This window comes from Drosophila erecta, unplaced genomic scaffold (genome assembly GCF_003286155.1).
Source record: "Drosophila erecta strain 14021-0224.00,06,07 unplaced genomic scaffold, DereRS2 tig00000021-arrow-pilon, whole genome shotgun sequence".
Taxonomy (NCBI): Eukaryota; Metazoa; Arthropoda; class Insecta; order Diptera; family Drosophilidae; genus Drosophila; species Drosophila erecta.
The window spans coordinates 7,443,245-7,469,804 of NW_020825198.1; the positions used below are offsets into that span (position 1 = coordinate 7,443,245).

At 40.0% G+C, this 26,560-nt stretch overlaps 4 protein-coding genes and 1 pseudogene across 6 annotated transcripts; 2 read left to right on the forward strand and 3 right to left on the reverse strand.

The window, feature by feature from the left end:
• Window positions 1–2,510: 2,510 nt before the first annotated feature.
• LOC113563972 lies at window positions 2,511–3,513 on the reverse strand (annotated as a pseudogene).
• Window positions 2,888–10,740, forward strand: LOC6544184 (nose resistant to fluoxetine protein 6). Of its 2 annotated transcripts, none has more exons than XM_015158346.2 (6): window positions 2,888–3,266; window positions 5,445–6,032; window positions 6,569–7,421; window positions 7,487–7,852; window positions 7,923–8,466; window positions 10,329–10,740. In XM_015158346.2, exons 2-6 carry the CDS (start codon window positions 5,663–5,665, stop codon window positions 10,458–10,460), a joined length of 2,265 nt encoding a protein of 754 aa, XP_015013832.1. In that variant the 5' UTR covers window positions 2,888–3,266; window positions 5,445–5,662; the 3' UTR covers window positions 10,461–10,740. The 2 variants fall into 2 exon arrangements, with proteins under 2 accessions (XP_015013832.1, XP_001971918.1); XM_001971882.3 differs by having other exon boundaries at window positions 2,888–3,061.
• Window positions 10,741–10,764: 24 nt separating this feature from the next.
• On the reverse strand, window positions 10,765–12,678 carry LOC6544185. The gene is made up of 6 exons (XM_001971883.3): window positions 12,499–12,678; window positions 12,357–12,445; window positions 12,165–12,299; window positions 11,745–12,106; window positions 11,539–11,684; window positions 10,765–11,489 (listed from the first exon to the last, which is right to left on the reverse strand). Exons 1-6 carry the CDS (start codon window positions 12,603–12,605, stop codon window positions 10,877–10,879), a joined length of 1,452 nt encoding a protein of 483 aa, XP_001971919.1. The 5' UTR covers window positions 12,606–12,678; the 3' UTR covers window positions 10,765–10,876.
• A 523-nt stretch (window positions 12,679–13,201) lies between these two features.
• On the forward strand, window positions 13,202–25,005 carry LOC6544186 (lactosylceramide 1,3-N-acetyl-beta-D-glucosaminyltransferase). Of its 2 annotated transcripts, none has more exons than XM_015158347.2 (3): window positions 13,202–14,345; window positions 22,498–23,424; window positions 23,616–25,005. In XM_015158347.2, exons 2-3 carry the CDS (start codon window positions 22,594–22,596, stop codon window positions 24,075–24,077), a joined length of 1,293 nt encoding a protein of 430 aa, XP_015013833.1. In that variant the 5' UTR covers window positions 13,202–14,345; window positions 22,498–22,593; the 3' UTR covers window positions 24,078–25,005. The 2 variants fall into 2 exon arrangements, with proteins under 2 accessions (XP_015013833.1, XP_026833011.1); XM_026977210.1 differs by lacking the exon at window positions 13,202–14,345 and adding an exon at window positions 22,132–22,235.
• Window positions 25,006–25,367: 362 nt separating this feature from the next.
• On the reverse strand, window positions 25,368–26,077 carry LOC6544187. The gene is made up of 4 exons (XM_026977437.1): window positions 26,021–26,077; window positions 25,810–25,947; window positions 25,586–25,753; window positions 25,368–25,523 (listed from the first exon to the last, which is right to left on the reverse strand). Exons 1-4 carry the CDS (start codon window positions 26,075–26,077, stop codon window positions 25,368–25,370), a joined length of 519 nt encoding a protein of 172 aa, XP_026833238.1.
• Window positions 26,078–26,560: the final 483 nt, after the last annotated feature.

Genomic DNA, 26,560 nt, shown 5'->3' on the forward strand with positions numbered 1-26,560 from the left:
AAAATAGAGAATGAAAACAATGGCCTTAGCTGTCAACATTATCTATATTCTTTATTAGTTCTTTGTGAGCACCAAGTTTTTGTTCTATGAATAACACAAAATAAATCAAACTATTTTATTGACCTGAAAATATATGTTTTCAAGCCTATTTGTCGTTTTGAGAACTCTAATTAAGCTGCTTAATGATTTCTGAAAGCCTAGGTCTTAAATTTTTTATTATCTTGGTCATTATTGCGAATGTCTTGACTTATCTTCGTAACTTTTTTATTTTCTCAAAAAAAAAATTGAGAAGTTCAAATAGTAATAAATCAGAAAAATACATTTAGGGAAACAGTTTATTCTTATAAATGAAACTAGAGAAACTACTTTGAAGGAATTTATCGTTATGAAAGGAATTATACCAAAATAATATTGCTAACACAGTTACATTACTGGAATCTAAAAAGCGTGTAGAATAACCGTTTGTCTCGGCACCAGCCCTGCAGACTAATATTTGCCTCTTTGTACCGCTTAATTCTTGGAAATTCTGAAGCCCATTTATTGGCTTTTCATCCCACCGTATCAAGTGCAGTGCTGGTGCTGTAACAGTTGCTTTTGCTTGGAACCTTTTTTGTGGGCCCGGTTGCGGTCTGTTTTTGCTGGAGTTTCTTTTTTTGGATAAAGTTTTGTTATGTTTTTTCGAATTGCTCATTGATGTCTGTTTGCTTTTGGCTTTAGTTTCGGCTGTGGCACCGTTACACGCTGCCAGGCTGATTTTGCACTCTCCCGTTTTAAAGTTCAAAGGTGTCGTTGTACGGTGTTTGTACTATGATTTTGTGTCGTGAGAACCGAATCGGCAAGACAGTTTGCACCATGCAGATGGTCAGTATTTAAGGTGCTGATTTAGTGCGATTTCTGAGGGGGGATTTTTGGGTTTTGTTTTTGGGGGTTTTTGACTCACTTTAGCTGCCATTGGTGGAGGAGATCCGCTGGTGCTCAGGTGCAAACGCATCTAGCAGATAGACTCATTTGTAGAGCTTTTCGGTGAGAGCGGGATGGCTATACGTCCCAAAATTAAAAGCGGAAGATACCGTATACCTTTTCATAAACTTCACTTATTGAGCTCTTGATGCGTATCTTTCGGATTTCAGCAATGACAATGCACGGTTGTAATTAATTTCGCTTCAGACCGAATGATAATAAACACATTTCGCATTTCATTTCATCTCGGCTCGTTTTCTTTCATTTCATTTCGATTCATTCATTTATTTATGCATTTGACCCGCTTTGTGTGGCTTTGACAACAACAATTTGTGAAAACAACAACCAAAACGAGTTGCAACAATATATTTTGTACAACAAAAACGAAAAAAACACACGGCAGGTTGGCTTATTTACTGGGAATTTTCGTCATTCGATTCTACGCAAAAAAAACTTGTTGCCCGTCGTCTGGTTGTTTTGTTTATGATATTCATTCTGCACTTGTCGACTTTTTAGTATTCTCTGAACACACGCACAATATCGAAAACACGCAGAGATGCACAGCTTTTTTGGTTAATACTCGTATTTTTATGAATTTCGTGCGTTTCTTCTGCTTTTCGTATTTTCGGTTTCGTTTCAGCACCCACTACGTTTTTTTTTACTTCGGCAAGCAGCGTGGAGTAGTTTCTCTATCTGCCTCTCGCTCGCTCTCGTTCGGAGGCGGGGGGTGGTGGGCGTGGGGCGGTAAATCGCATGCGCGCGTATCGCGTATTCGAACTGTTGGCCTCAAGTTGCGCGAATCAACTGAGCGAAGGTGCGCGATCGGATGAGCAAAGCTCCAGAGCGGAGCTTAAAGCGAAAGCCGAGCTTTTGCAGGTGAGCGGGACAGGTGCTACTCTTGCTTTTCGCCACAACGCCATCTGGCGGAGTTTTGGGGATCTTAATGCGGACACCGAACCGTTGGAAATTTAAATGATTTATTTAGCAAAGGTTGTTGCCAAATAATCTAAGGTTTAAAACTAGCTCCTAGCTTTCTTTAGCACCCCCAATATAAGTATGTAGTTTTTATGAAATAAATTTCAAGTTCATACGCAACAAAACCAAATGCTTTTCAATAAAATGAATTGTCAGCATATGAAACTAAACGTTCAAGAACTAGAATAGTTAGAATTAAATATTGGTGTACCTGAATAATTGGTACCTGATTAACATTTCCTCTTCATTAAGCTTGTTTTTGCAGTTAATCACTACAAATTATTCCCTTTTACTTTTCACATCGTTGTATTTGCAGAAACCTGTTGACCTCAGGGTGTAAAATAAGTAACATAAACCCAATTAAAATGTATTTTGGAAGATGCCAGTTAACCTACAGATCGTGTATTTATGTAATTAATTAAAGCAATAAGTTCAGCACTGGAAAAAAGACTTACATTTTTACTAACTGAAAAAATAATGGGTCTGTCAAAACTGTTTCGTATAAGTAACTGTTTGTAGTTAAAAATATAATAAATTTACAATTTAATTAAAATTATGTTATGCTTTTCAACGCTTCAAAAAAGAGCGCTGCATGATTGAAGCTCTTTGGCTGATTGAAGGGTCTGAACATCCCGACAAAGAGTTAGAGAAAGAGCCAAAGATGAAAGGAAAGAGAGTTTCAAATGTGCGTGCAATTGACGAGCGCAATGGCCGAAGTCGAAGCAAAAAAAGCCGACTACTGACCACTGACAAATCCGGACTGAACACTATTAACTGAAACTGAAAACTCGGACTCGGGCACGTAAGGGAGTCGGTCGTCGGGAGTCGGTCGTCTTTTGTTGATCTTGAGACTGAAATTCCAATTGTTGATTTATCTCTCGGCTGCTGCGCGGCTGCTGCGGCTGCTGCGGCGCTGCGGCGCTGCAGCGCAGTCCACTCGGCTTGACCAGCGACCAAGTTTATAAAACTTTGAGCCAAAATGCAGCGGCGCACAGTTGTTACCAAAACGTTGCACGCGTCGTGGCCCTCATCAAAAAATATTTAAGCGAAAATGAAAACGAAATTCGGTTAACGTCAACAGAAGCTGACAAAAGGCAGAAATACCCAAACAAGTTGCAGGGCCAGAGTAAGCCAAGTTAAAAGCGAAAGAGAGGCAAGAGGCCAAGAAGAAAGAGTGGGCACCACATACACATAGTATAGCCAGCTAATCTGCTGTGCAGTGCGTTTTATCAGTCAGCGAAAGAAACGAAAACGAAAGTCGGTTCAAGATCGGGCTTAAAATCCAAACAGAAGAGACTACATTTCATCAGAGGCACGCGGATCTCATCTTGGTAATGCCTCAATAAAAGTAATCTTAACTACAGTCGGAATGTAGGAAAAAGTGAAAATAATGCGCTCAACGAGTTTCGAAATACGATATATCAGAAGGCCAAAAAAAAAAGCAATACAGCGAGTTCTGTGCTCTGTGCAAATAGGACTTGTTAATTGGGTTCTGATCAACGAGTTCCCCCAAACAGTGTCCAATGAGCTGGCCATCAGTGTGAATCCGCATCTCACTCGACTGCCCACTCTCTCCATACCAAATCATTGACAATTCCGCGGGTTCAGGAGTGTTATGTAAATGCAGATCAAACACATTTCGAAACTCCCAATAGGCAAAGTCCATATGCATATATATATGCATATATGTATGCACATATATCTCGATGGGCGTTTCGCGTCGTGCTTGCCACAAAAGAAGCGGCGTCTAAATTATGCAAAACCAACAAAAAGATCGCTTAGGAAAGCGAGAAAACGAGCAAAAAGCTTCAACCGTGCACAGCGAGAAAAAAACAGTGGTCCATAATGGGATTTCAATGTTCTTGATTACTAATAGCTGCAAAAGTCGAAATTACCCAATAGGAATAACCTAAATGAGCATAAGGCAAATAAAAGAAACGTTACCTAGTTACCTACTTTCATGTGAATTATCTAAGAGAAATATTAAAACAAAATACTTAGTTTTCTGTGTATTTTATTAATAGGCACATTTCAAAACGCTTTTCATTGTTAATTATGAAATTGGTAGTTTATTTCTATCACAAGCATGAATAAATATTCCTAATATGTTAATCAAATGATCTGTTGCTTAACTGCCATTACTAGATTATTTCGTGTTAAACGGTTTCATTAACCGGAATACAAGTTCTTGTTCGCCAAAGCATTAAATCCATTACTTTAGGCCACTTCGATACTTTTTTGCACTTACTGATTAAGTTGTCGTGGCCCACAAATCGAGTAATCACATAATTCTTTAACCGCATTTCGTCTGTTAATTTTGATTATGCGCACCTTTAGTCATAATAAACAATAAGCCGCGAATTATTACGTATGAGTGAGCTGCGATTGTGTGTGAGTGTTGTCCAAGCGAAAACGAAAGGCCAGCACCAACACACGATCAATTGTGTGTGGTCAGCAGTTTGGGTCCAAAATCAATGGAAGTGCCGCTGTCTTTACACCTGCGCATATGTACTTCACTCCAGGCTGAAATAACAACTCAAATCGAAACTCAGCCCGGCATTTGGCCAACAACTCAAATTCGTCGCCGGGCAACGAAGGCAGTCAATTGAACCTTAGTCTCCATTTGAGTCGCACTCCCAGCGGAATTGGGTTGAGTCTCGTACCGTCTCGCCTCGTCTCGTATCGTTTATTTGGTTTCTGTTTATCTTTTTGCTGCGTTTCAAAAACTTTTACTCCCGTGCGGTTTGTTTGTGGCCGGAGATCCGATACAATCGAAATAAAACGCAAAATTATTAACGTTAATTATTGCATAAGTTTCCCTCGGTGCGTTTTCTGCTCTTTCGCCGATTGTTTAACCGGTAATTGGACGCACCAGGCGTATGCGTAATATTCTAACGAAATCGATGATGAACAAAAAGTATATAGTGCGTGCCTTGCGTGTTTTCATTACACTGTTCTCTTTTTACACAGGGCATATAACTTACCCCTTACATTTACAACGAATCTTCAACAAAAATATTTTCGAAATCTTAATTAAAGACATTACAAATAAAGACAATTAAAGACGTTAATTTCCATTAAATACTTTTATAAACAACAAATATAATTAAATGCCGACCCATTTTGGTGTTATATATTGCCTGAACACCTTGCAAAATATTTCCTTACGGACTTACTTATAGTCAAACAAAAGATGCAACTCACTCATAACGAAATAAAGACGTTAAATGTTAATTATTGTAAAAAAAAAATAAAAAAAAAACTCGCTCTGGTTTTCTTGTATTCCTCGTTGAACGATGGTTATTTAACCGGCTACACAGCGTATGCGTAATATTCTAATGCAATCGGCAAAACCAAAGATAAAAGCGTTGCTACTTTTTAGTGTGTGCAATGTGTGTCAGTGGGAAACTACTGAGCCGCGTTTGAAAACGTGCTTATTGGCCATCGATGGTCGACGAAAGTTTCTCCCCATCAATTGGCAAGCATTAACCAATATAAATATACCACAGGTATCTGGATCCGGGAGGGGCGAGGAGAGGAGGCGTGGCCAGGTGAATCGCAGTGAATCGTAGTGCGGTGACCTTCGGCAAGCGACGGCAGCAAACAGCAATCAAACGAGCCATTTGAGATAGCCAAACAAGCGCGGTCCAAATAACTCTCACAATACGCGTACTAACAACAGGTAAATAGATAAATATAAGCCAAGGTTACTGAGTACCACCTCAGCATGGAGATCTGGCGCACCTCTCGACCACATCTCTGGTACACACTAGTGCTGATGCTGATCGGCCTTTGGCTGGGCTCGGTTTTGGCCAAGGGCGCCAGCAATCAGTCGGCCACCACCAGCTCACAAGCCTGGCAGCGATATCACAGTCAGGCACTCAATAAGTCGCAATCGCCGCCCGATGAATTGGAGATTTTGGATGCCCCTGCCACGGTTGAGATACATTCGCCCCACGAAACCCATTTGACTCGCACCTCCGTCATTTTCGGACTCACCAAAGTGGCCAACGAGAGCAGTGTCAGCCAAAAGTGCCACGCGCAGCTGCGACAAATGCAGCGCGGCATACTGGGCAAACAGCCATGGGCCATGAAGGGTGAGTCGAGTAAATGAGCTGATTAAAAATATTTTTAAATACATATGGTCCCAAGGAGAGCATTCAGTGCACAAACACTTGTTGACTTCTTAATAAATTCATTTTGACGACCCCAGAGGCAATGAATGATTCCGAATAAGTTTTATTAGATAGATCACCTTTAATAGAATAATGTACTCGTACGTTCTCCAATCAGTACCCATAAATTAGTTAAACACGAAAAATATTTATATTACTCGTAAGGAAAAACATGTGATTCACACCTAAGTAAGTTCATGACTACTTGTGAATTGCCTAACTTCTAATCAAATTTCCAAATTAATAATCGTGTTCTTTATATTGTGAAAGTCCCATTACTCATCGGAAACTCTATTGGAACAGCTTTGTTACTTACTTACTTGGGGACAAAGAATTATTAATTTCGAATTCGCATTGAGGGCTTAACCCTTGAGCACAAGACCTTTTAACATGTTGTTAATTGCTTGGGCTCATTAGTTTTCGCAATAATAATAGAATGTTATTGAATTTTCCCGCAGTTCTGGATGCTTCGGGAACAAAGCCCTCTGGCTTCGTATATGGTCAAAACTACTGGCTGGGAAGTCGGGAAGCTTGTCGCGGCGTCCAAAGACCCGTGGGCATAACCCTATCAAAGAACTTCGATCGCGTTATGCACTATGGAATTATCACCCAGCAGGCGCCCTTCGACATGGACTATCGGGTTTTATATCTGCGTCACAATTCACCCTGGCAAGTGGAGATTAAGCTGATGTCTGAGCAGATTATACATATTGGCCTGTGCCTGCCCAGCGCCTGCAGTTCGGCAGAGGTTCAGGGCCTAGCCCAGGACTATGTGGCTGGCGGAATGTTCACTGAAAACGAGATCTTTGACATTAGGCCGGAAGTGGTTTACATGAAGGATCTGCAGCTGAAGGAAGAATTCTTCGAGAGGGCCAGCTTCCGACTTTTGGTGGGCTGTATTTTGGTCACTGGAACTCTGATGCTGTGTGCTCAACAACTGCATGTCGCTAATAAACTGCCACCTACTTCTGAGGATCATCGGGATCGCGACTTGGCGCCTGCGGAATCGGAAATATGGCGTGGCCTGAACGCCCTGCTCCAAATGGAAAAACTACAGAAATATGTAACTTGCTGGGATGTTCCCGCCAATTGGGCCAAAATTTTTGCGGTGAGGGAGAATTCTCCGAATGAAATTCCCTTGATGAATGGTCTGCGATCTGTGTGCGCTATTTGGATCATGGTCTTCCACGTGGTGTGGTTCATGTACTTCACCGTCCACAATAAGACGGTGCTGATTTCATATGCAGAACAGGCCTTTTTCCAATACGTCTCTTCGGCTCCTCTGCTCGTGGATGTCTTCTTTACCATTAGGTGGGTTCGAGCTCTGATAGAAACCATACACCTTTTTCCAAGTGTGCTTTTTTTATTTTCTACAGTGGCTTCCTGCAAACATTTAACTTCCTGAGGAACTCGCTGCAATTGGAGGCAGTTCGTCGAAATAGTTTCAGGGAAAATCTGAAGCTCTTTGGCAAACTGCTCTTCCATCGTTACTTGCGTCTTGGACCACTTTACCTGGTGGTTATGGCCACCGTGGACTTGGTATACGCCTATATTGGAGATGTCTCAGTTTACCACATCAACGAGCGATTCGATGAGATGTGTACTCGGCACTGGTGGCGTAATCTTTTGTTCATTCAAAACCTCTTCGACCATCGGGACATGTGCGCCAATTGGAGTTGGTCCTTGGCCTGCGAAATGCAGTTCTTTATCCTGGCCAACGCTCTGCTTTTCCTCTATGTGAAGTATGGGATTGAATCCATGATTTAAAAGTATAAATCCGTGTTAAGCTAAAACATTTTTATTCACAAACAGATATCCCAGGGTAGTCAAGGGCCTAGTGGTCTCTTCTTTTGTGGCCACCATCGCTTGGTCCTACGCCATCGGACTGAGCATCAAGTTCCAATTGTCCTTCGACGCGGCCTTTGCCACTGGAACGGAGATCTACACATCGCCCTTCGTGAGGGTCCTTCCATATATCCTGGGAGCTGCAACGGCATGGCTTTTGCAAGAGAATCGAGTCCAGTTGGAGATCAGTGAGCAAAAGGAACGTGCCAGCTGGCACTTTGCCTTATTCGTCTTCTTCGCTTGCATTTATTCGACTGTCAAAAGAGATCTTGGACCCCTGATGGCCATCACGCTTTTCGTGATGGGTCGCCTGTTCTTTTCGCTCAGTGTATGCTGGATGATAGCGCGCAGCTGTAGTGGCCGGGGGGTGTGGTGGTCACGCCTTCTGGAGGCCAAGGGCTTCCAACATGTCAGTCGACTGTCCTACGCTATTTACCTTCTCAACCCGCTGGTCATAGTTTTATTCTACAGCTTGACCAACGCGAGCACGCATGCGGATCCCTTCATGCTGGTGAGTAATAGTAAAGACACTAGAATAATAAGATGCGTAACGCCGTACGATTATTTGCACACGATTTTTTCGAGCTGGCTCCAGGTTCTCTCGAATTTTTGTTCAAGAGCCAGAGGAGAGAGCGCTCTAGAGGCAGCAGCTCTCTTGTATGCATCAGTGATGCCAATATTTTTCTGAAAAAAAAGGACAGATTGAGAAAAAAAAAACGGCAAAAATAGGCTGATAATTTCAAAAAGGGGTGAAAAACAGGACAGATTTTGATTCATACGTTTGATTCATACGTTGCCATTATGCCAAATGCCGTTTCAAATACGTTTTGGGCATTTTATAGGCTTTATTTAAGACAATTTTTACTACTCACTTTAAAGACCTCACCATTTCACTCATACATACATACATACATACATACATACATACATACATACATACATACATACATACATACATACATACATACATACATACATACATACATACATACATACATACATACATACATACATACATACATACATACATACATACATACATACATACATACATACATACATACATACATACATACATACATACATACATACATACATACATACATACATACATACATACATACATACATACATACATACATACATACATACATACATACATACATACATACATACATACATACATACATACATACATACATACATACATACATACATACATACATACATACATACATACATACATACATACATACATACATACATACATACATACATACATACATACATACATACATACATACATACATACATACATACATACATACATACATACATACATACATACATACATACATACATACATACATACATACATACATACATACATACATACATACATACATACATACATACATACATACATACATACATACATACATACATACATACATACATACATACATACATGCATACATGCATACATGCATACATGCATACATGCATACATGAATACATGCACACATACACCGGTACATACACTACACTCACTGCTCGACGGGTAAATTAGAAGACATGCCTTACAGTCTTCACTAGAACTAGTTGGGAATTATAAGGCTACAAGAAAATATGCTTCCTAAACAAAAATCTATATTATTTTTACTCTGGCAATCGAGTACAAAAAAAAGGAGCAAATTATATCGAAAAGCAATAGTTAGAAAACTAGCTTAGTTGGGGAACATGGAAATATTTTATGTTTAACATTTATTATTTCAAGTCGACTCGAAGGTCATATAAATATACGACCCCATTACAATTGTAATGTCCTCCCCGTGGTGTTCCCTGGGTACCAAAAAATACATATATTACAGATAATTAATAAAACAAATTTTTATTTGTAAACGGTAGCTAATTCGAGCGGCGATTTTAACTAAAGAATATTAAAACAACTTCTTAAAAAAATATAATAGTCACGGCATCAATTTTTAAATAATATTTAGCTCATATTACAACGAAATTGACCAAAACATTAATCAGAATCGTTTCTTAGATCAAAATTGATTTCGGACCGAAAATCGTCTTCTAGCACAACTTTTTTGTTTACTGTTTTCAGAGAGCAATTACTGCCGCCACCAAAAAAGTGGCTGCATAGTGCAAAACCAATGTATGGCCGTTACGCATCTTATTATTCTAGTTTCTTTGGTAATAGGTACCCAGAACTATGAACAAAAAATTAAGGCATCAATTTAAATTTATCGTAGCTTACCCTTAGACACCTTTAAAAAAATGATTTGATCAATTCGCATCCTAAATGCTTTAAAATTGAAAAATGAAAAATGCTAAAAATTTTATTAACATTTTTATCAATTTCAGTGCGTGGTCACCTGCGGCTTCGCTGTCATAGTCTATCTGGCCTCCATCCTCTTTTCGCTTGCCTTTGAGCTGCCCTTCAGCAATCTTTCCAGTTTGCTAAATCGACGGCAGAGCAAGCCGAAAACTATCTAAAGATGCTAGCCCTAAATTAGATCGTTAAGGTCACCGCACACGCCTCCATCTGACAATTGTGATTGCTTTCATGTACAACTAATCATTATTATCGAATCACTAGACTTAGTCTTGTCTTAGTCAAAGTTACTTATACGTATATCCTGTACTTCGGTGGAAACCATACATTATTAAGATAATCACTAGCTGTAAATTTACTTTGTAATGCGTATTGTATGTACGTAAACACATTATGTCCCTGCACAGAATATACAACTGTTAAAAACATTTGAAAATCTGAATTATTTATTCAAATTATTTTGGCTGTTTTTTTTTTGCAGAGATACAAAAATACACTGGTGGATTTTTTAGTAACATTGTTACAATATAAATAATTGGCTGGCAGTGAAACTCACAAAATGAAATATCAAAATGTCTTATGTAAAATTGCATTTGTCATAGTATCCAGTACAATCTTTACATTTCTTTAAAAACTCAGTACGAGAATTCGGTCCGGTAGAGGCAAAAAACATTCGTACGCGCCGTAAAATATTCGATGAATGCTCTTCAATTTCATTAAAGTTCCAGTTTGGATAATGTTTACTTATGCACAATATTATCTGATATAAAATGGATTCCGTGGGAAAATAATATTTCAGTATTTGGCACATTTCCTCCCTCACATTTTCCACAAATGTTTGCGTAAGCTGCATAATAAGCTTGAAAGTATCAACTTCCAAATGCTCTGACATGCAACTTATCAAAATGTCGAAGCTCTCTGAGCTTGCAATATGTTCTTTAAGATAAATTCCGAATTCTCTTAGGTTAATATCTTCTCCTTTGACTCTGATAGATACAATTTCTGGAAGATCAAATGGTTTATTTCCTGGATTCTTAGGCTCCATACTTTTTTTTTTGTTTTTCTTGCTATCAACTAGGCGAAATAGGTTATCTAGGTCCGCTTTTGTAGGCACTCCGTTTCCATTACGAATAAGATGCACATTGTCCTCAATGCGAATAGATTCCTCAGCAATCTTATTCCACACCGTTCTAGAAAGGCTATTTAGAGCTTGTGCAATATGATCTATTTCTTACCTACCTTAGATGATTAATAAGGATGCTAGGATCATTATTATTACTCTTCATCAATGAGCCGAGGCGTGAATTGTTAACATTATTTGTAAATAATAATAAGGAATCCGATAGATCAACTACATCAGAAGATTGCAAAGCACTGAGAGGATTCTAGATAAAAAAACAAACGTTTTTCACAAATTAAAATGTAAGTTAATAGAAAGATCGTACCAGAATCACATTAAGCATCTTTTCACAGGCGCAAAAGTCATAAACTGGTACAGGGATAGCCCGGAATGGATGATCGGATTGTATTACGAATTTGGTATGTTTAATACTCATTTTCGAGGCTTTTTTTAATGATTCGGGCGTTATTGGCAGATTTACTGTATCTGGGTACAATATCTCAGTGGTAGAATACGTTTTTAGCTCAACCTGACCATCGATTTGCTTGTAAACTCCAAGATGCGGGGAGACTATTAGACCACTTCCAAACCCGTTACTCTTCAAAAATCCTTTCCAGGAGCTAGCAGATCTGTACTGTGTCACATATGACATGCAACAGTCCATGTTACTGGCCTGGCCAGTTTCATCTTGTACAAATATAAAATAATTAGCATTTTGTGATTTATTTAGATATATCAAGCTTACCCACACATCGTCGACATCGAAATACCGGATATAGACGCCAGGACCTACTTTGCTCTGCCAGTTTGTAATCACGTACGTTATCCACAAGCATCACGAAAAATAAAGACGTGAGGGACTGCCCATTTGAATATATACCTGATATGAGAAGATAGTAAACATAATTGCGCTTATGAATATTCATTATTTACTCACTATTACTCCAAATCCAATTAAACATGTTCGAATGGCAATGGAGCTGAGATAACTTTTCCTCCAACACATTTTTTTGACTCGGCGATATTCTGCGAGCTTTAAGCTTTATAATTTGAAATAATTTCAGATGCTTCGTACTTACAGATCCCAGGTTATACCGTTGTCATGGCCTAAAATGTCGGCAAACTTTTGCTGCACTTCTCTGACCGTGGGAACTAAGCTGTCATCTTCCTCTTTTGCTGCGCTCATTTTTGCAAACTTTTATTATCGGCTACTTGCTGCATTCCTTTGTTGCACATCTGCAGATGGCAGTTGCAACGCAGGGCGCCTATCGATAGACAATGTTGAAGAACATTGATATGTATGTTATTTTAGCATAAGGAATTTAAATCAATTTTTTTTCTTGCAATTTTAAGGGATTTTCGTAATTATGTATTTATAAAACCATCTTTAACATTTTTCCAATATTTTAAAACACCCATATCAAAATAGATAACTGTAAATGTACTTTATGGCTCATATTGACAGGTAAAATTTTAAAATATATATATATATATATATTATTTAATGTTTATATATTAAATTGTTATTCAAGCAATTATTTATTAATATAAGATTACTTATGAAAATATATTTAATATTTGGTTGGCAATATACAATTTGAGTACAATCCAGACAATGTTTAAACATCTATCTAAACATAAATGAATTATCATTACTTATTGTTCTTAGATTCCAATCAATCGATAGAAATTGTGGGCACATGAATCTCAAAAAGCACGACAAGCTAGATATGAGAGATATGGTCACAGAAATGGTCACTTTAATTTTATACGCGTGTCAATGCCTAAGTTCCATCCCTATCGCCCGCTCGCAGATAACATTACAGTGGCGTATACATGCTCTCGTGCATGGGCCATGATCTGCGAATAATATATATTCGTAATAAAAATAATATGTAATATGTTAAAAAATTACCTATTGAACTAGTAGAAAAAAGCAGTTACTTATGTTTTCCTTAAACTCGAAATATTCAATAAATTATATGACGCCATCCCCCAAACACCTCTTATTAGCAAAAAATACCATCGCCTCTGTGAAACTTAACAGTGAATTTCGCCGTCTTAACAGCAATTGAGAGCGGGTAACAGTGCGAGAGAAACCGAACGAGCCAGCAACAAAAAAGAAGAAGAATACTAGTAATAACGCTACGCTTCTCAGTTACTCGGTTCCGAACGCGCAAAAAACAATTCAGCGCACTCTGAAACGCGCTGTGTATCGTACCACTTAAAATTAAACAAAAAATACATAAAAATTGCACACGTCGCTGATAAATCGCACGGTAAACTAATCATTTCAAATACCGCCTTTCTATTTCAAATCGGTTAAAAAATATGACATGATAATAAGTGAACAGTAGCCGCGCCGAGAATTGATGAGTGGCGGCGGCTATTCTGTTGTTCTTTAGTTCTTAAAAAGCGCATAAACAAATACATGCAGACAACACCGTTGTTAAACGAATTGAAAGTGAATTAGAGTGTCGTCAACGCCTTTTTGGGCAGCGAAAATAGGAAAGAGAAATCCAGGCCCAGCATCCTTCAGCCTCTTCTTCTTCCTCTTCATCTCCTTTTGCATTCCTTTTCGCCGCGTCTGCATTGGTGTTCGTGTGCGTGTGTGTGTACGTGTAAGAGCTTGAAAATTGTGTTAAACAAATTTATTTCACCTGCCAACAACAAATTGATGCCAAAAATCTATACAAATTCGGTGCTATGTGCGCGTGTGTGTGGAATTAGCACTTCCAAGTGGTGTCTCTTTCGCTCTAACTCCGTTTTTAAACTGTTACCCAAAGCAATGGGTGTGTGCAAGTGTGCGTGAGTGCTTCACATGGAAATTAATTAAGAAACGCACCTTAGCTGCCATCTCCCTCACTCTCTCGCAAGGATACGAGTGGCTGGCAAATGAGAAGGCAGCCGGGCAAATAACCAGCAGGTGACTTATACATACATCAAAAATACATAATATTTATTAAATTAATTATCCGAGTACTTGGATATTATCTCCTTCGTCTTTCGAGCGTTTTTGTCTTTTCGGTTTTCTTATCAGAATCTATTGAACAGCATCCCATTGTTGTGATTGTTGCTGCAGGGGCGGACACTCGCTCTGTTTTATGTCAGTTTTTGTTTTTTTTTTGTTATTTCTATACCATGTATCTCTTCACTCTTTTCGTCGCCTTTAAGCTGCTTTGTTGTGTGCTCTGTAGTCTTTCTTTGTACTTTTTTCCATTATGAATTTCCTTCGTTTTTTTTTAGCACGTCGCTGTCGCTGAGGACTGACCTTGAACAAGTTCAGGCACAGTGGCACGCATGCCTGTTTGTCGTCCTCCGTTTTGGCTCCTCTGCTCCTTTTCGCCCTTTTCAGCGCCGTGTCCTTGGCCTGCCCACTGTGCCGCCTCGCTCCGTCTCCGTCTTTATATCTCTTTGTCCGCCTTGCTCTCGTCGAAATGTTTGCTCAAGACGGCTGGAGTGCCTACCTCATGACTTAGGTACAGTGGAATCCTCACTTGTTCCGATATATCGCTTATCAATTAAAGTAACCAATTTCTATATCAATGTGGCCTAGTATCAATCAAATCACTATCATTTCGATGTACGTAAAATATTACGTACATCATATTATTAGTAGATTTGTTATCTGAAATAACATAGAACTTTGTAAGAAGTCCGTGTTCGAGTCCCACCAAGATAGCACCACCAAATCGTCAATGATAGGTACTATTTTCGATTTGAAGCGTTTTTTTGTGAATTTTAAAGTAGTTTAATATATTGATATATACTATCGCTATATATACAATCATTCCGGTCAGTATAAAGTTCATTGTTTGCATTGCCGCTTTAAGTTTTCAATCACATGCTCGTTTGGGGAAGCTCTGATTTTTAATTGCGCCAGCTTCCGCGAGAAGCTCTCGCTTTCCCTTTTCCCCACACTTATCTCCACTCGCTCGACCGTCTCTGTCGAATGTGTTTTAACGCTTTAATCAGTGGCCCAACAGAACATTGTCTTCGCTTTGCTTGGCTGTTTGTTTGCGAATCAGCTGATGTCGTCGCTTTTCACCCGTTTGCGACTTCTGGCCCACTGATAACCGGCGGAGCGAAGCGTTAGACGTCGGCAGTGTTACTTTTATTGGTCCGTACAGTGACCCCGGGGTTCTCCGCCGACGTAACGTCACGTCACCGTAAGCGTTTTAAGCTTTTTGCTTTCTCTTTTACTCCCGTTTCTTACTCACAATATTTCGACACGTACGAACTGCTTTTTATTATTAATACCACAATTTCGAGAGATTTGCAATAGTAAACTGGCATTTGAAAAATCTAAAAAAAATGTTTACATGTTTTGACTCACATAATTATTATTCAGTTCTGAGCATTTCATTGAATCATGCATAATTTTACACTTATTGTTTCAAGAATTTCTAAAATATGTAAAAACAAAAACTGAAAAAAGTGTATTTCCCAAAATGACTTGTTCCACAGAATTTAGTTATAAGAATTCAAAAAGAAAATGAAACTAATCGATTTTTTTAAGGATTCCCTTGCCACCTGTTTAATTTAAAGAAAGCGGGGCTTGGTCTTTATCAAGGTGCCAGTATCCGCTATAATCTAATCTTGTAGTAATCGAATGTAATTTTCATTGCCTTTCATCATGTGATTCACATGTGTTACTTAAATTCCAATGGTTCAATTAAAAATAATGTTTGATCATCTTATTGTTTCCTTTCCATCGCACATCGTATAAATTTGAATAGATAAGGCATACCAATATAGTTTAAATGTTTATGTTTGTATCACGAAAATTGTTTTTTTAACTTAAACATGCATATATTAGTACCTCTCTTCTCCCACTTGTTTACAAATTGCTCATATGGATACATTCTATAAACATTGCAAGTACTTGAAATTTATTTATTGCCTGCGTAAATGATAGAAACCAGACATCCGCGAAATTTGTACTCTGCAGTTGTACCTTAACAACATTTTCGTCAAAATTTATGAGATACATGTTTCTGGAAATGAGACTTGACTACTTGCAAGTCCAGCAAAAAATGTTTTTTTTTACCTTTATTTTTTTATCAGCAACCAATTTGCATAAGTGCAAATGTAGAGCCGAAGTGAGCGAATTTCCAGAAATTTGAACTTGAAAACCCCAAGAAAAATGAGTCATCACACAAGCATTTCGAATGTTTGCCCCAGGGGGCCCACCAAAACGTCGACCAGTTGCTTTTGCCTTATTATATGTTCTTTATGTTGCCCATTGAATATACAAATATATACAAATATACATATGCAGTGTGTTTCTAATCGAGTACCTTATCCCAAAGAACTCTGCGAGTGCGTGCAAAAAACACTTCTTGTTTGGGGCTCTGAAACTGGACTTTCGGCCCGTGAAAAGGTAAACAAAAGGCGCGTTATTAAATTTTCATACGCGGCCGGGAAATGTGTATTCATAAATTATTTAGCATGCTAGACGGGACGGGACGGGAGCGACCAACCCTGAAGGAAGTCCATAAAGTGGGCAGGACGTCGGCTGGGCGTGGCTTCTCTATTTCGCATTTTTATTCCCCTCCACTGCAGAACAGACTATTTTAATTGCCAATTTGTGGGGTCGCCAGTTTGTCACTCAGCCCCTTGTGTCCTTCAATCGAGCTGAATACATTTGTCGCCGCCATATTGCACTACCGTCCTGCCACCCTCCCACTTCACATGATCCCTCCTTGGGGGTTATGAGTAATGCCCTGCACTTTATGTGCAAAACAGGAAACTTCGCCATCCGTGTCCTGAATAGCGAATACATGCAACTATGTACTTTCCACAACCGCAAGCTGCACTGGATGAGTTAATTATGGGCTTGCGCCTATACACTGCAAGAAACGGCCCCGCGGTCTTGCATCTCGAACGCTTCAAGTTCCTGTTTGCCATTGCATTCCCAACATTGTACTTCTCATTGCTTATCTCGCGAATACTAAACTGTGCCCTTATGTGTAATTTAAACAAGGGGAAGTTGCATATTACAATAAGATTAGTTTATAAAAATTGATGTATGTATCCGGGGTTAAGATGGCTTCATTTGACTGAAACTCTGGCCGTCTTCGCCATGCGGCTTGGATTAGTTTCTGCGAGTGCAGGCCAACGCCCAAGCCACCGACCACAGGAATTGGGCAAGACAGAGCTCGTAAGTCCAGAGAAGGCGGCGGATAAACGCTCGGAGGCTCGGGCAGATTGCATCCGCATCCGTTGGCTGCGATGCCCGACGTGCGATTGCGATTGCAATTGCATGCAAGTGGCATCCACACCCCCACTAAGTTGCATTCGCCTAAATATCTGTCTGGCATCGTTATTCAGCATTGCCCCGTAATTTGTTGGCCCACGTGAGTGTGCGTGCTGTTGTGGATGGAAATGGAAATGAAAATGGGAAAAGTTTGCTCTGCAAAGCCGGCCTATGCAGTTTCACCCACAAACCGCACTGCACCGCAAAACGCTGTTGTTGGTAGGGGAAAACTCCCTCAGCATGTTGTAATTGCGGCATGTTGGCAGCAGAAAACTCGACTGGGCTTTTCCGAGGCCTCCTACCACTTTTCCTCTCCCGTTCTGTTTTTTTTTCCGCCAGTCTGCGAAACTCCTTCAAGCCGCTGACTCACATTTTTCGACATCTGGGACAGGGCGAGTTTTCGGTGGTGCTCAGCATGATGCATGCACTCAGAAAATCGAATTAAAGCCACAATTAAAGGTCCAAACTGTAAATAGTTGCCAATTAGATCCTTGCAAATAATAATACATATAAAAATATACAACGATTTTGTTTGCAATTTCATATATCTAAAGTAGATATCATATAAAGTACAAAGTAGATATGATATTGACCATTTAAGAATAAATTGATGCTTCATTCATCAGACCTTGAGACCCGAATTCTTGATCAAATTAATTGCGTCCGAATGGTTTTCTCGAAGTGTGTCTGCATATGGCATGTGTACACATAAAATCTCCATGTTTGTAAGCGCACATGGATGGCTACATTTGTGAGGAGGCATCAACATGTGAGGGACATTTGTTTGGCCGGCGACGGGGTTTTAATGTTTAATGCTTGAGTTCTTGACTCCCATTTGACGGCGGCGGCAGGAGGCCAAGTGGCGAATGCAACGCTCGCTGGGATCTCGAGATGTCTTCAGATTGCAGTGACACATATATGCCCGATCTCCAGCCGGGCGCATATCCATGCCTCCGTTTCCCAGAAGTTGCCACACTTTGGTGCGTGAACAATAGCCCCGCATCAGTTTGAGAAGATTCCAAGCAAATAATAGCGCTTTTTCTTTCACATTCAGATGAAATGTTCGAATGCAAATACAAGTTGCAATATCACCAATAAGCGCTTCGAGAAGTTATCATAGTTATGTAAGTGCATTGAACGGAAATTCTCATGAAAAGTGGTCCAGATTATAATTAAAGGCTGCATTTAGGGGCGTTTAATCCGCAGATTAAAAAAACATATGATTAGTTTATTTTTAATCTGGCGGAAGATTGCATTTCTTTGTTTAATGAAAATACTTTTCAATCATTTTGAGCTAACGTGACTTGCGTTGCTTTTGCACAAACCAAAAACCGGTTATAGAGTTATACACATTGATTGTGGTTTTTTTCGCCATAAACTAATCTCTACCTGCTTAGCAGAACCAGACTTACAAAATATAAAATAAAAACCCAGCCACTTTCCCCACTTTCAGTTTGTGCGTATATGTAACTTCTCATCTAAGGCAACTCCAAGTGGTAATTTCAACTGCAATTTCCAGCTCGATGTTTACCTTGCAATACTTTAATGTGTTTTTTTTTATTTTTTATTTTTTTGCTAATTACCGCGCGATGGCACGAGCTTGCCTTGTAATGAGTCTGAATAATGGATATTATGGCTTGTGAAGGGCCCGATATTGTATTTATTTGTTTGGCTTATAAATATGGTACTCCCGATTGATGGCAATTGCCACTAGTCTCATTTGCTGCACGTGAAAGTTGCATTGTATACAAGTGAGTATACAAGGGACAACCTGACAGGCATTCAAAGTGTTTTTTGGACAGCAGCCAAGTTTTGCAGTGCCAACCTGCAACCAGTGCCATTCAATGAAAGCAAACCGATACCATCCCAGCGAGGGAAACTGCCGGTGGGTAACTAATCAAAAGCCCGATACGATACCAGATGAACAATAGAAGACGTCGGCCCAAAATGCAGAAATGCAGGCGAATCTATCCATCCATTGTGGCTGTCGCCGTTGCCGTTTTTGTTGCCCATTCGGGCCACGATAAAATTTAACCTTCGACTTGAAAAAGTTATTCGGTGTTGCTGTTGCTGTTGGCCTTTTATCGACTGCAAAATGCCAGCCTTTGGCAGACGTCCCAGCTCTACAATCCCATCCCCAAATAGACAACCACGACCACTTTTCATAGTCTAGGCTTATTTTTGTAAAGTTCACGAGAGGTGTGAGTACCTCAATGAAAAAGGTGAGGTATGTGGAAAGCGTTGGCACAAAGAAGTGTTACAACATATCAAAAGATAAGAATAACGATAAGAATTCCGATAATAATTGTATTTATTATTTATTCCATATTGTGATCTCTGCCTTTGTCTTGATGGCAATTTCTGTATATATGGGAATGGAAATTCAAAGGTCAATAAAGCAATTGCTTAATTGAATTCATATCATGCTCAGAAATGTCACGGTGTGCAGGTCAGTCAGATAATTTATGAAGATGACTTTTCTCCGGACCTTTCTAGGGTGACCGTCAGATAACTATCTCTGTTATTAATGACCCAGATAAGGTCAGTGAGGCACGCATGTACAAAATCGATTGATTGTTGAGCTTAATTGAATATGAGATATTTAGAACAAGCCATTATACACCACGAGTACGGTTTTTCATTTTTCAAAGTATTTTAAGTACATCACGCGAGGAATGCAAATGTCGTTTCACTTAAACATGAACATAGAACATGAAAAATGTGTTTCATTTGATTAAAGTGTACGTATGTACTTTCAACTTACTTTTAATATCCTTAACAACCCGAATGTCGTGACTGCTGGCAGTCAATTTGTGATGAAACCACCCTCGAAGTCACAACTGCAGCAAAACTTCATTTTGCATTGCACTTTGGCCTTGGCAGGATACGAAGTACGTTTTTGGACGAGTTTGCTGCTCCCATACAGCTGGCTAAGGTCAAAAGTTCAATTGTGTTTAGTTTTTGCATATCTTGAGGCCGTCGCATCCGGCTGCTAAAACCCCAACTCCCTTACAATTGCGCCAGATCTGAGTATTTGTAGTTGGCGTGGCAGAAGTCTAAGGACACGGCAACCATTGCGTGCTAACATAGAACAATAATCACCATCTAGTACGGTTCTTTTACATTAACCATGTCTATGGCGGACTATTGAATCGGTAAATTTACATAAATATAAAAATTTTATAACGTTTCGCGTGTGCAACGTAGCGACGTTCCGCCCTCAAATTTTAGACGCTTTCGATAGGAAATGATAATGAAATGTTGATTACTTTCGGTATCACACAGCGGAATAGGGGTACATCCAATCTTCCAATTTGGGAATAATCTTATCGAAAACGGTCTGGCTCGATTAGATATAAAGCGTTTACAAACGTTTGTTAATAAAGTACCCTGGGAGAGTTTCCGAGCCAGATAATTAGCCAAGTGTGAGTTAGGAAGCGACTATGTGCATATTCCTCGGAGCCGTCGTACGTCGTATTTCAATTACAATGTGCACAGCCCATGTGCAGCGTTTACTCAAATACGTGACTGGTGGAAACCGCAGCCTGCCTTTTTGGTCTCGAGTCTGGGGAATTGCTCCTTCTTTATTCCGTGGCGCTATCTACGGACATGTGCATGAGTGCGTCTTCCGGTTGCCTTCGAAAATATCAGAAACATATATGCAGCGGGAAGAGAACCTTATTTAAAAGTATAATCTTGAAAAGTTCAGTAAGCTGCATAAAAACAAACACTGCATATTCGAGTTGAACAATACAAATAATTATTGGCTTAACTTTACTGAGCTGCTAGAAAGCTTTCACAACTCTTTGGAAGCCATTTTCCGTCCAAAAAGTAATTATAGCTTTAAAAAATATGTCTAATTTATCGCTTAAGATAGGAACTAATATTGACTGATAAGAAAAACCTAATTGCAACGTTGTCAAAGCTTTTTAATCGATTTCATTACATAACAGTAATAAATCGCTCAGAATATTGCTCTACTAACTGCAAAACAATAATTGAGTTATGTGGGTGTCTTGGGTATTTAGAAGGACAACATAAATAATGGGTCAATGTTTTGAAGAAACAGTACACACACTTTCTTCAATAATCATAAGCATAGTTACTTAACACTGGTTTTCCCCAAGATTGTATAATTAGGTAATTACATATCGGGTCTTCAGTGATAGCACCCATGTTTGGTGGGCACATATTTGTATGTATTTAAAACTGATCGAGTCCAAGTAGCCGCCAGCATTTATAGTACAGGCAATTAGCATGTATGCACAACCATAACGATTACCTACTCGTTTTTGATAAGATTTTAGTCATAGGACGTCACCGTTTTAGCTGTCAGTGTTGTGCCCAAGTTCGTGGAATTCCATTATCGATATTGACAAAGCAATCGAAAGTGCGGCCCATAAATCAATAATTTCAAGTTATCTTGAGCATTTTTCACTCTCGATTATTGGAAGGAAACTGTCGAAAAATAATAATTCAGTGCGCGTTTGGAAGTCACCGGGAATTCATATAGCTGTGATTGAGTTATGGCAGGAGCGTTTTATTGGCATCGATTAGGTAAAAGCATGACGTCAGTTCGTTGAACTTCTCCAGTACAGGAAGAGCAGGAAGAATGCTCTTCACCTAATTCATGTGCGACCTGTTGACACCTGCTGCTGGCCATTTAGAAAATTGGCCACATGTCATGCGGCCAGCAATTGCCCTAATGCTTCGGGTGATTATCGCTCTGGCGATAGCCTGGTGGGAAGTGGGTTTTAAGTGGCAATTCCGTGGCCGATTACTAACTGTTTACATTTCCCTTTCCTTTGTGCCGTTGCAGCCACTTGGATCTGGAGTTAAATGGCCAAGGCACGCAGAAAACGCAACCGTCTGAGGTGCCCGGAAATAGAGTTAGATCCAATTAGAAGCCGCTAGGATGGACAAGCGATCGTTGTGCCTGCTGCTCATCTGCATCAATCTGTGCCTGGTCATCTGGCTGGTCAGTGTGCAGCAGTCGCCGATGCTGGAAGCGGAAGTTATCAGCGGAATTGGCGGCAGCAGCAGCACCACCGCACAGCCGCCACCGAGTGCCAAAAGTGGATTGCGGAGGAGCAGGAGCCAACCAAACCAAATACACCAGCCTAGTCGCACCAATATTAATAGTAATGATAGTAGCCTAGTTAGCAACACATTCGACAACCACCTTATGGGCACGCCATCCATGCTGGCATCACAAACGCCCACGCCCCCGCAGAGCAGCATGCACCTCATGGATCTGCCCAATTTCGTCTATCTGATAGACCAGCCCGCCTGTGATAAGGACGATCGGGTACTGATATTGGTTCATTCGGCAGTGCGCAATGTCGACAAGCGCCGGATCATCCGGGAAACGTGGGCGAATCGTAGCTATATAGATCAGACCCCGCTGAAGGTCTTCTTCCTGGTGGGCGGAGTGGGTAGAAAGGCCGCGGAGTGGCAACAGTTCCTGGGACGGGAGAACCACCTGCACGGCGACCTCATCCAGGGGAACTTCGATGACGCCTATCGCAACATGACCTACAAGCATGTCATGGCTCTCAAATGGTTCAACGAGAAGTGTGCGCATGCCCAGCTGCTGGTGAAGGTGGACGACGATGTGTTCATGAACACACCGCAGCTGGTCAAGTACTTGGCGACTCCCTCGCTGCCCGAGTACTCCATGCTCCGTGATCCCAATCTGATGCTCTGTCGATCCGTCCATCAGTCGAGGGTGAAGCGTTCATATCGTGTAAGTAGTACATAAACATTTTGCCAAATTGCTTCCTTCAAGGCCATTTGACAAAGTACCAGAAAATATTTTAAAATATAATTAAAATCCAATTACCGCTAAAGAAGATTGGCTACTTTGTCAACTGTCCGATAACAATAAAAATAGTGCTATCTTATCGCAGATAATAACCTCAATTTCTTCATTTCCAGTCGAAATGGCGGGTGACCTACAAGGAGTACCCGAATCGCTTCTATCCGGAATACTGTCCCGGAATGGCCATTGTCTATGCACCGGACGTGGTGCGTCGACTGTACGAGGCGGCCCAGAAGTCCAAATACTTCTGGGTGGACGATGTACTCATCACGGGGATCCTGGCCGAGGAAACGGGCAGCAAGATCACCAAGCTAAAGCATTACCTCGAGCAGAAGGACGTTCGCAACCTGGTCGGCGGTGGAGCCGATCTTGAGGATCCCCCGTTCCTCTTCACGAATCACGCGATTAAGCCAGACGAAAGCATGGCCATTTGGCAGATGGCGCTGGAAAGAATCCAGAGGCCACTGCTCACCCAACCCGCCTACGCATTTGCATCCTCCGCTTCCAGATCCGCACCTGTTGTGCCAAGTGCCAACTTTTCCGAGGTGGCCCAGACGAGCTCCACAGGCCTCAGCTAGTTTGACTAGCACCACTCGATGGATTGATTACGTTTAGTTTCTTTGGCTGTTCAGTTTTAGGGTTTCGTTATGCCTTAGTATAAACTCGTAGTTATCTTTAATGTTAGCTGATTAATGATAGGTAGCATTTTTGTCGGGACGAACACAACGGAACATTGCAAGTCAAGTGAACCACCAACCACCTGCCTACAATCATTCGTATCATATGAAGTGTAACTAATCTAAGGACTCTACTGATAGTCATGTACATCCAATGCGAATCGCTCACCAACAGATAACCGAAAACAGAAAATCCAAAACCAGAAATCAAACAAGAACACCAGGCGAACCCAGCAGCAACAATAAAAGGAGCGCATTACCTTAAGCACAACTCTTAAATCGTAAGAAAACTACAATAGTACTTAACAAACGATAACTTTATTGAAAACTACTACATAAAAAGCACACAAGCTGACGATTCAAGTGCTTTGTGAAATCAGTGAATAACCAAACCAAATATTGAATTTGATGTAGGCCGCATAACAATGGACGGAAATATTTATTATAAAGTATATATATGTACGTAGGGGCAAACGAAAAATTATAGTAATTACCTATTTTTTTTAATGTATGTATTTAAAAGCTATCAAATCGTTTTGATCCCAAAATTCCAGTAAAGCCAATTGATGGAAAATCTAAATCTGCATATGCATTACATTTATATAGATATACTTTATTAATAAGATAAGTGGGAACAGAAATGCCAGGAACGTTAACATGAAATATCAAAAACAAATAGGAAAGTGTACGGTCCGCGAACGCTAAAAACGATGAACGAACGAAAATTGTAACAAATGAAATTTAATAAATGTGTAATAAAATTAATTAAATGTTCAAGTTTGTCAGAAATTATATAAAAGTCATTTCAAAATACATATTGCAAAACGTACGTGTTATTATTTCTCATATTTTAAACTTGAAGTTCGAGCCACTGCTTTGAGCTCATGAACGTATGCATTCACTGCTTTCAACTTGTGCATGCAGTGCGCGTTAACTGCGCCGAAAAATACTTAGTTTTCCAGCAAACAGCTTTTGCTAGGCTTCAAGAAAGCAGTTGACACCATGAAGAGGGAGGGAAGCAACTATACAACCCATATAAGTTTTATAGCGGGCATAATTTCATTGCAGTCCCCTAAAGCAGTGAGGGTTTTGCATCCATCAGCATTTGTTGACAAGTTGTTTAAAATGTTGGCGCGCAACCGAGAAGTTTTAGTTTAAAGCAGTTTAACAAATGGGTTTGATAAATTACCATTAATATATTGTCATATAAACGCTTACAGTAGCGCGGTTGATATCGTAGGCATACCAATGCGATTGAAACATGTAGTCTCCAGGCGGCACTGGGAGTACTGCTGTTACTTGGTTGTTAACGAAACTAATTGGCAGCTTATCTACAACAACATCGTGCTGCAAACAAACAAGTTTAAAATATGAGTGGCATTTTTGAATCGGTATGAGAACGCGCTCACATTAAAGGGGCAGGAGTGATTCATATTGGAGTAAGTTCTGAAGAGCGTGTGAATGTAATCCGCAACGGGGTTTGACTTAGGATTCTTAAGAAATTTGCAGGCATCAATTGTCATGTTATAAAGGGACGGCTTATAGCCATTATATCGTTTCCATGTGGCTCCGTTGACCTCAAACGGTGAAGCTTAATAAGAACTAGCAATAGGAGCTAAGACAATTTACTTACTTTAATTCTGGTAACGGGCTTTTTTAACAGATTCACTTTCAAGGACAGGTATTTATATGTACGATTTACTGACTTTAGATAGCAATGCTCAACGATGGCGAATTCCGGGTCCAAGGAAGTGCATCTGATGTTGGTAAACTCCACCTTCGGACGAACCTGTAGTTGCTTCGTTCAAACATGATTTAAGTATTCTGAAAATAAATACCTTTACCTGTTCCACTAAAAATATGAAAAAAACAAGTACGATCACACGCATTCCAGAATCCATTTCGACGTCGAGCTAAACGAGCGAAAGCCTCCTTGTCACTGAGAAATAAACATTTTGTTCTCGTTATATAAAGTCATCGAAATTTTAATTCCCTAGTTATTATGGCAGTCAGTTCAGTGATAACAAATTATTTGGCCTTTGGCCATTGACGCTTTAATGACTGTTTCCTTGAATATACAATTTAATTGCAAATTTAATTGTTATTATTGAAAAACATATCAATTTGTTAAGCAAACACAATTTCACGGCATGCAGCTAGATGACCTTTAATTTGAAATGGTTTAACGTGTTGGCGGCTAGTTTAAAAATAGCTCTTTAAACGCACTTCGCTAATAATCTAAGGCTTTCCAATACGTATGTACGTGCTTCTGTCATATTTTCACTGAACCCACACACGCCCACGCTTTTGCTAATTCACCTGTTTGCCGTGTAAATAATTCATTGCGAGCCTGGAAACCAAAAACCCATTTAGGCAGCTGCGTT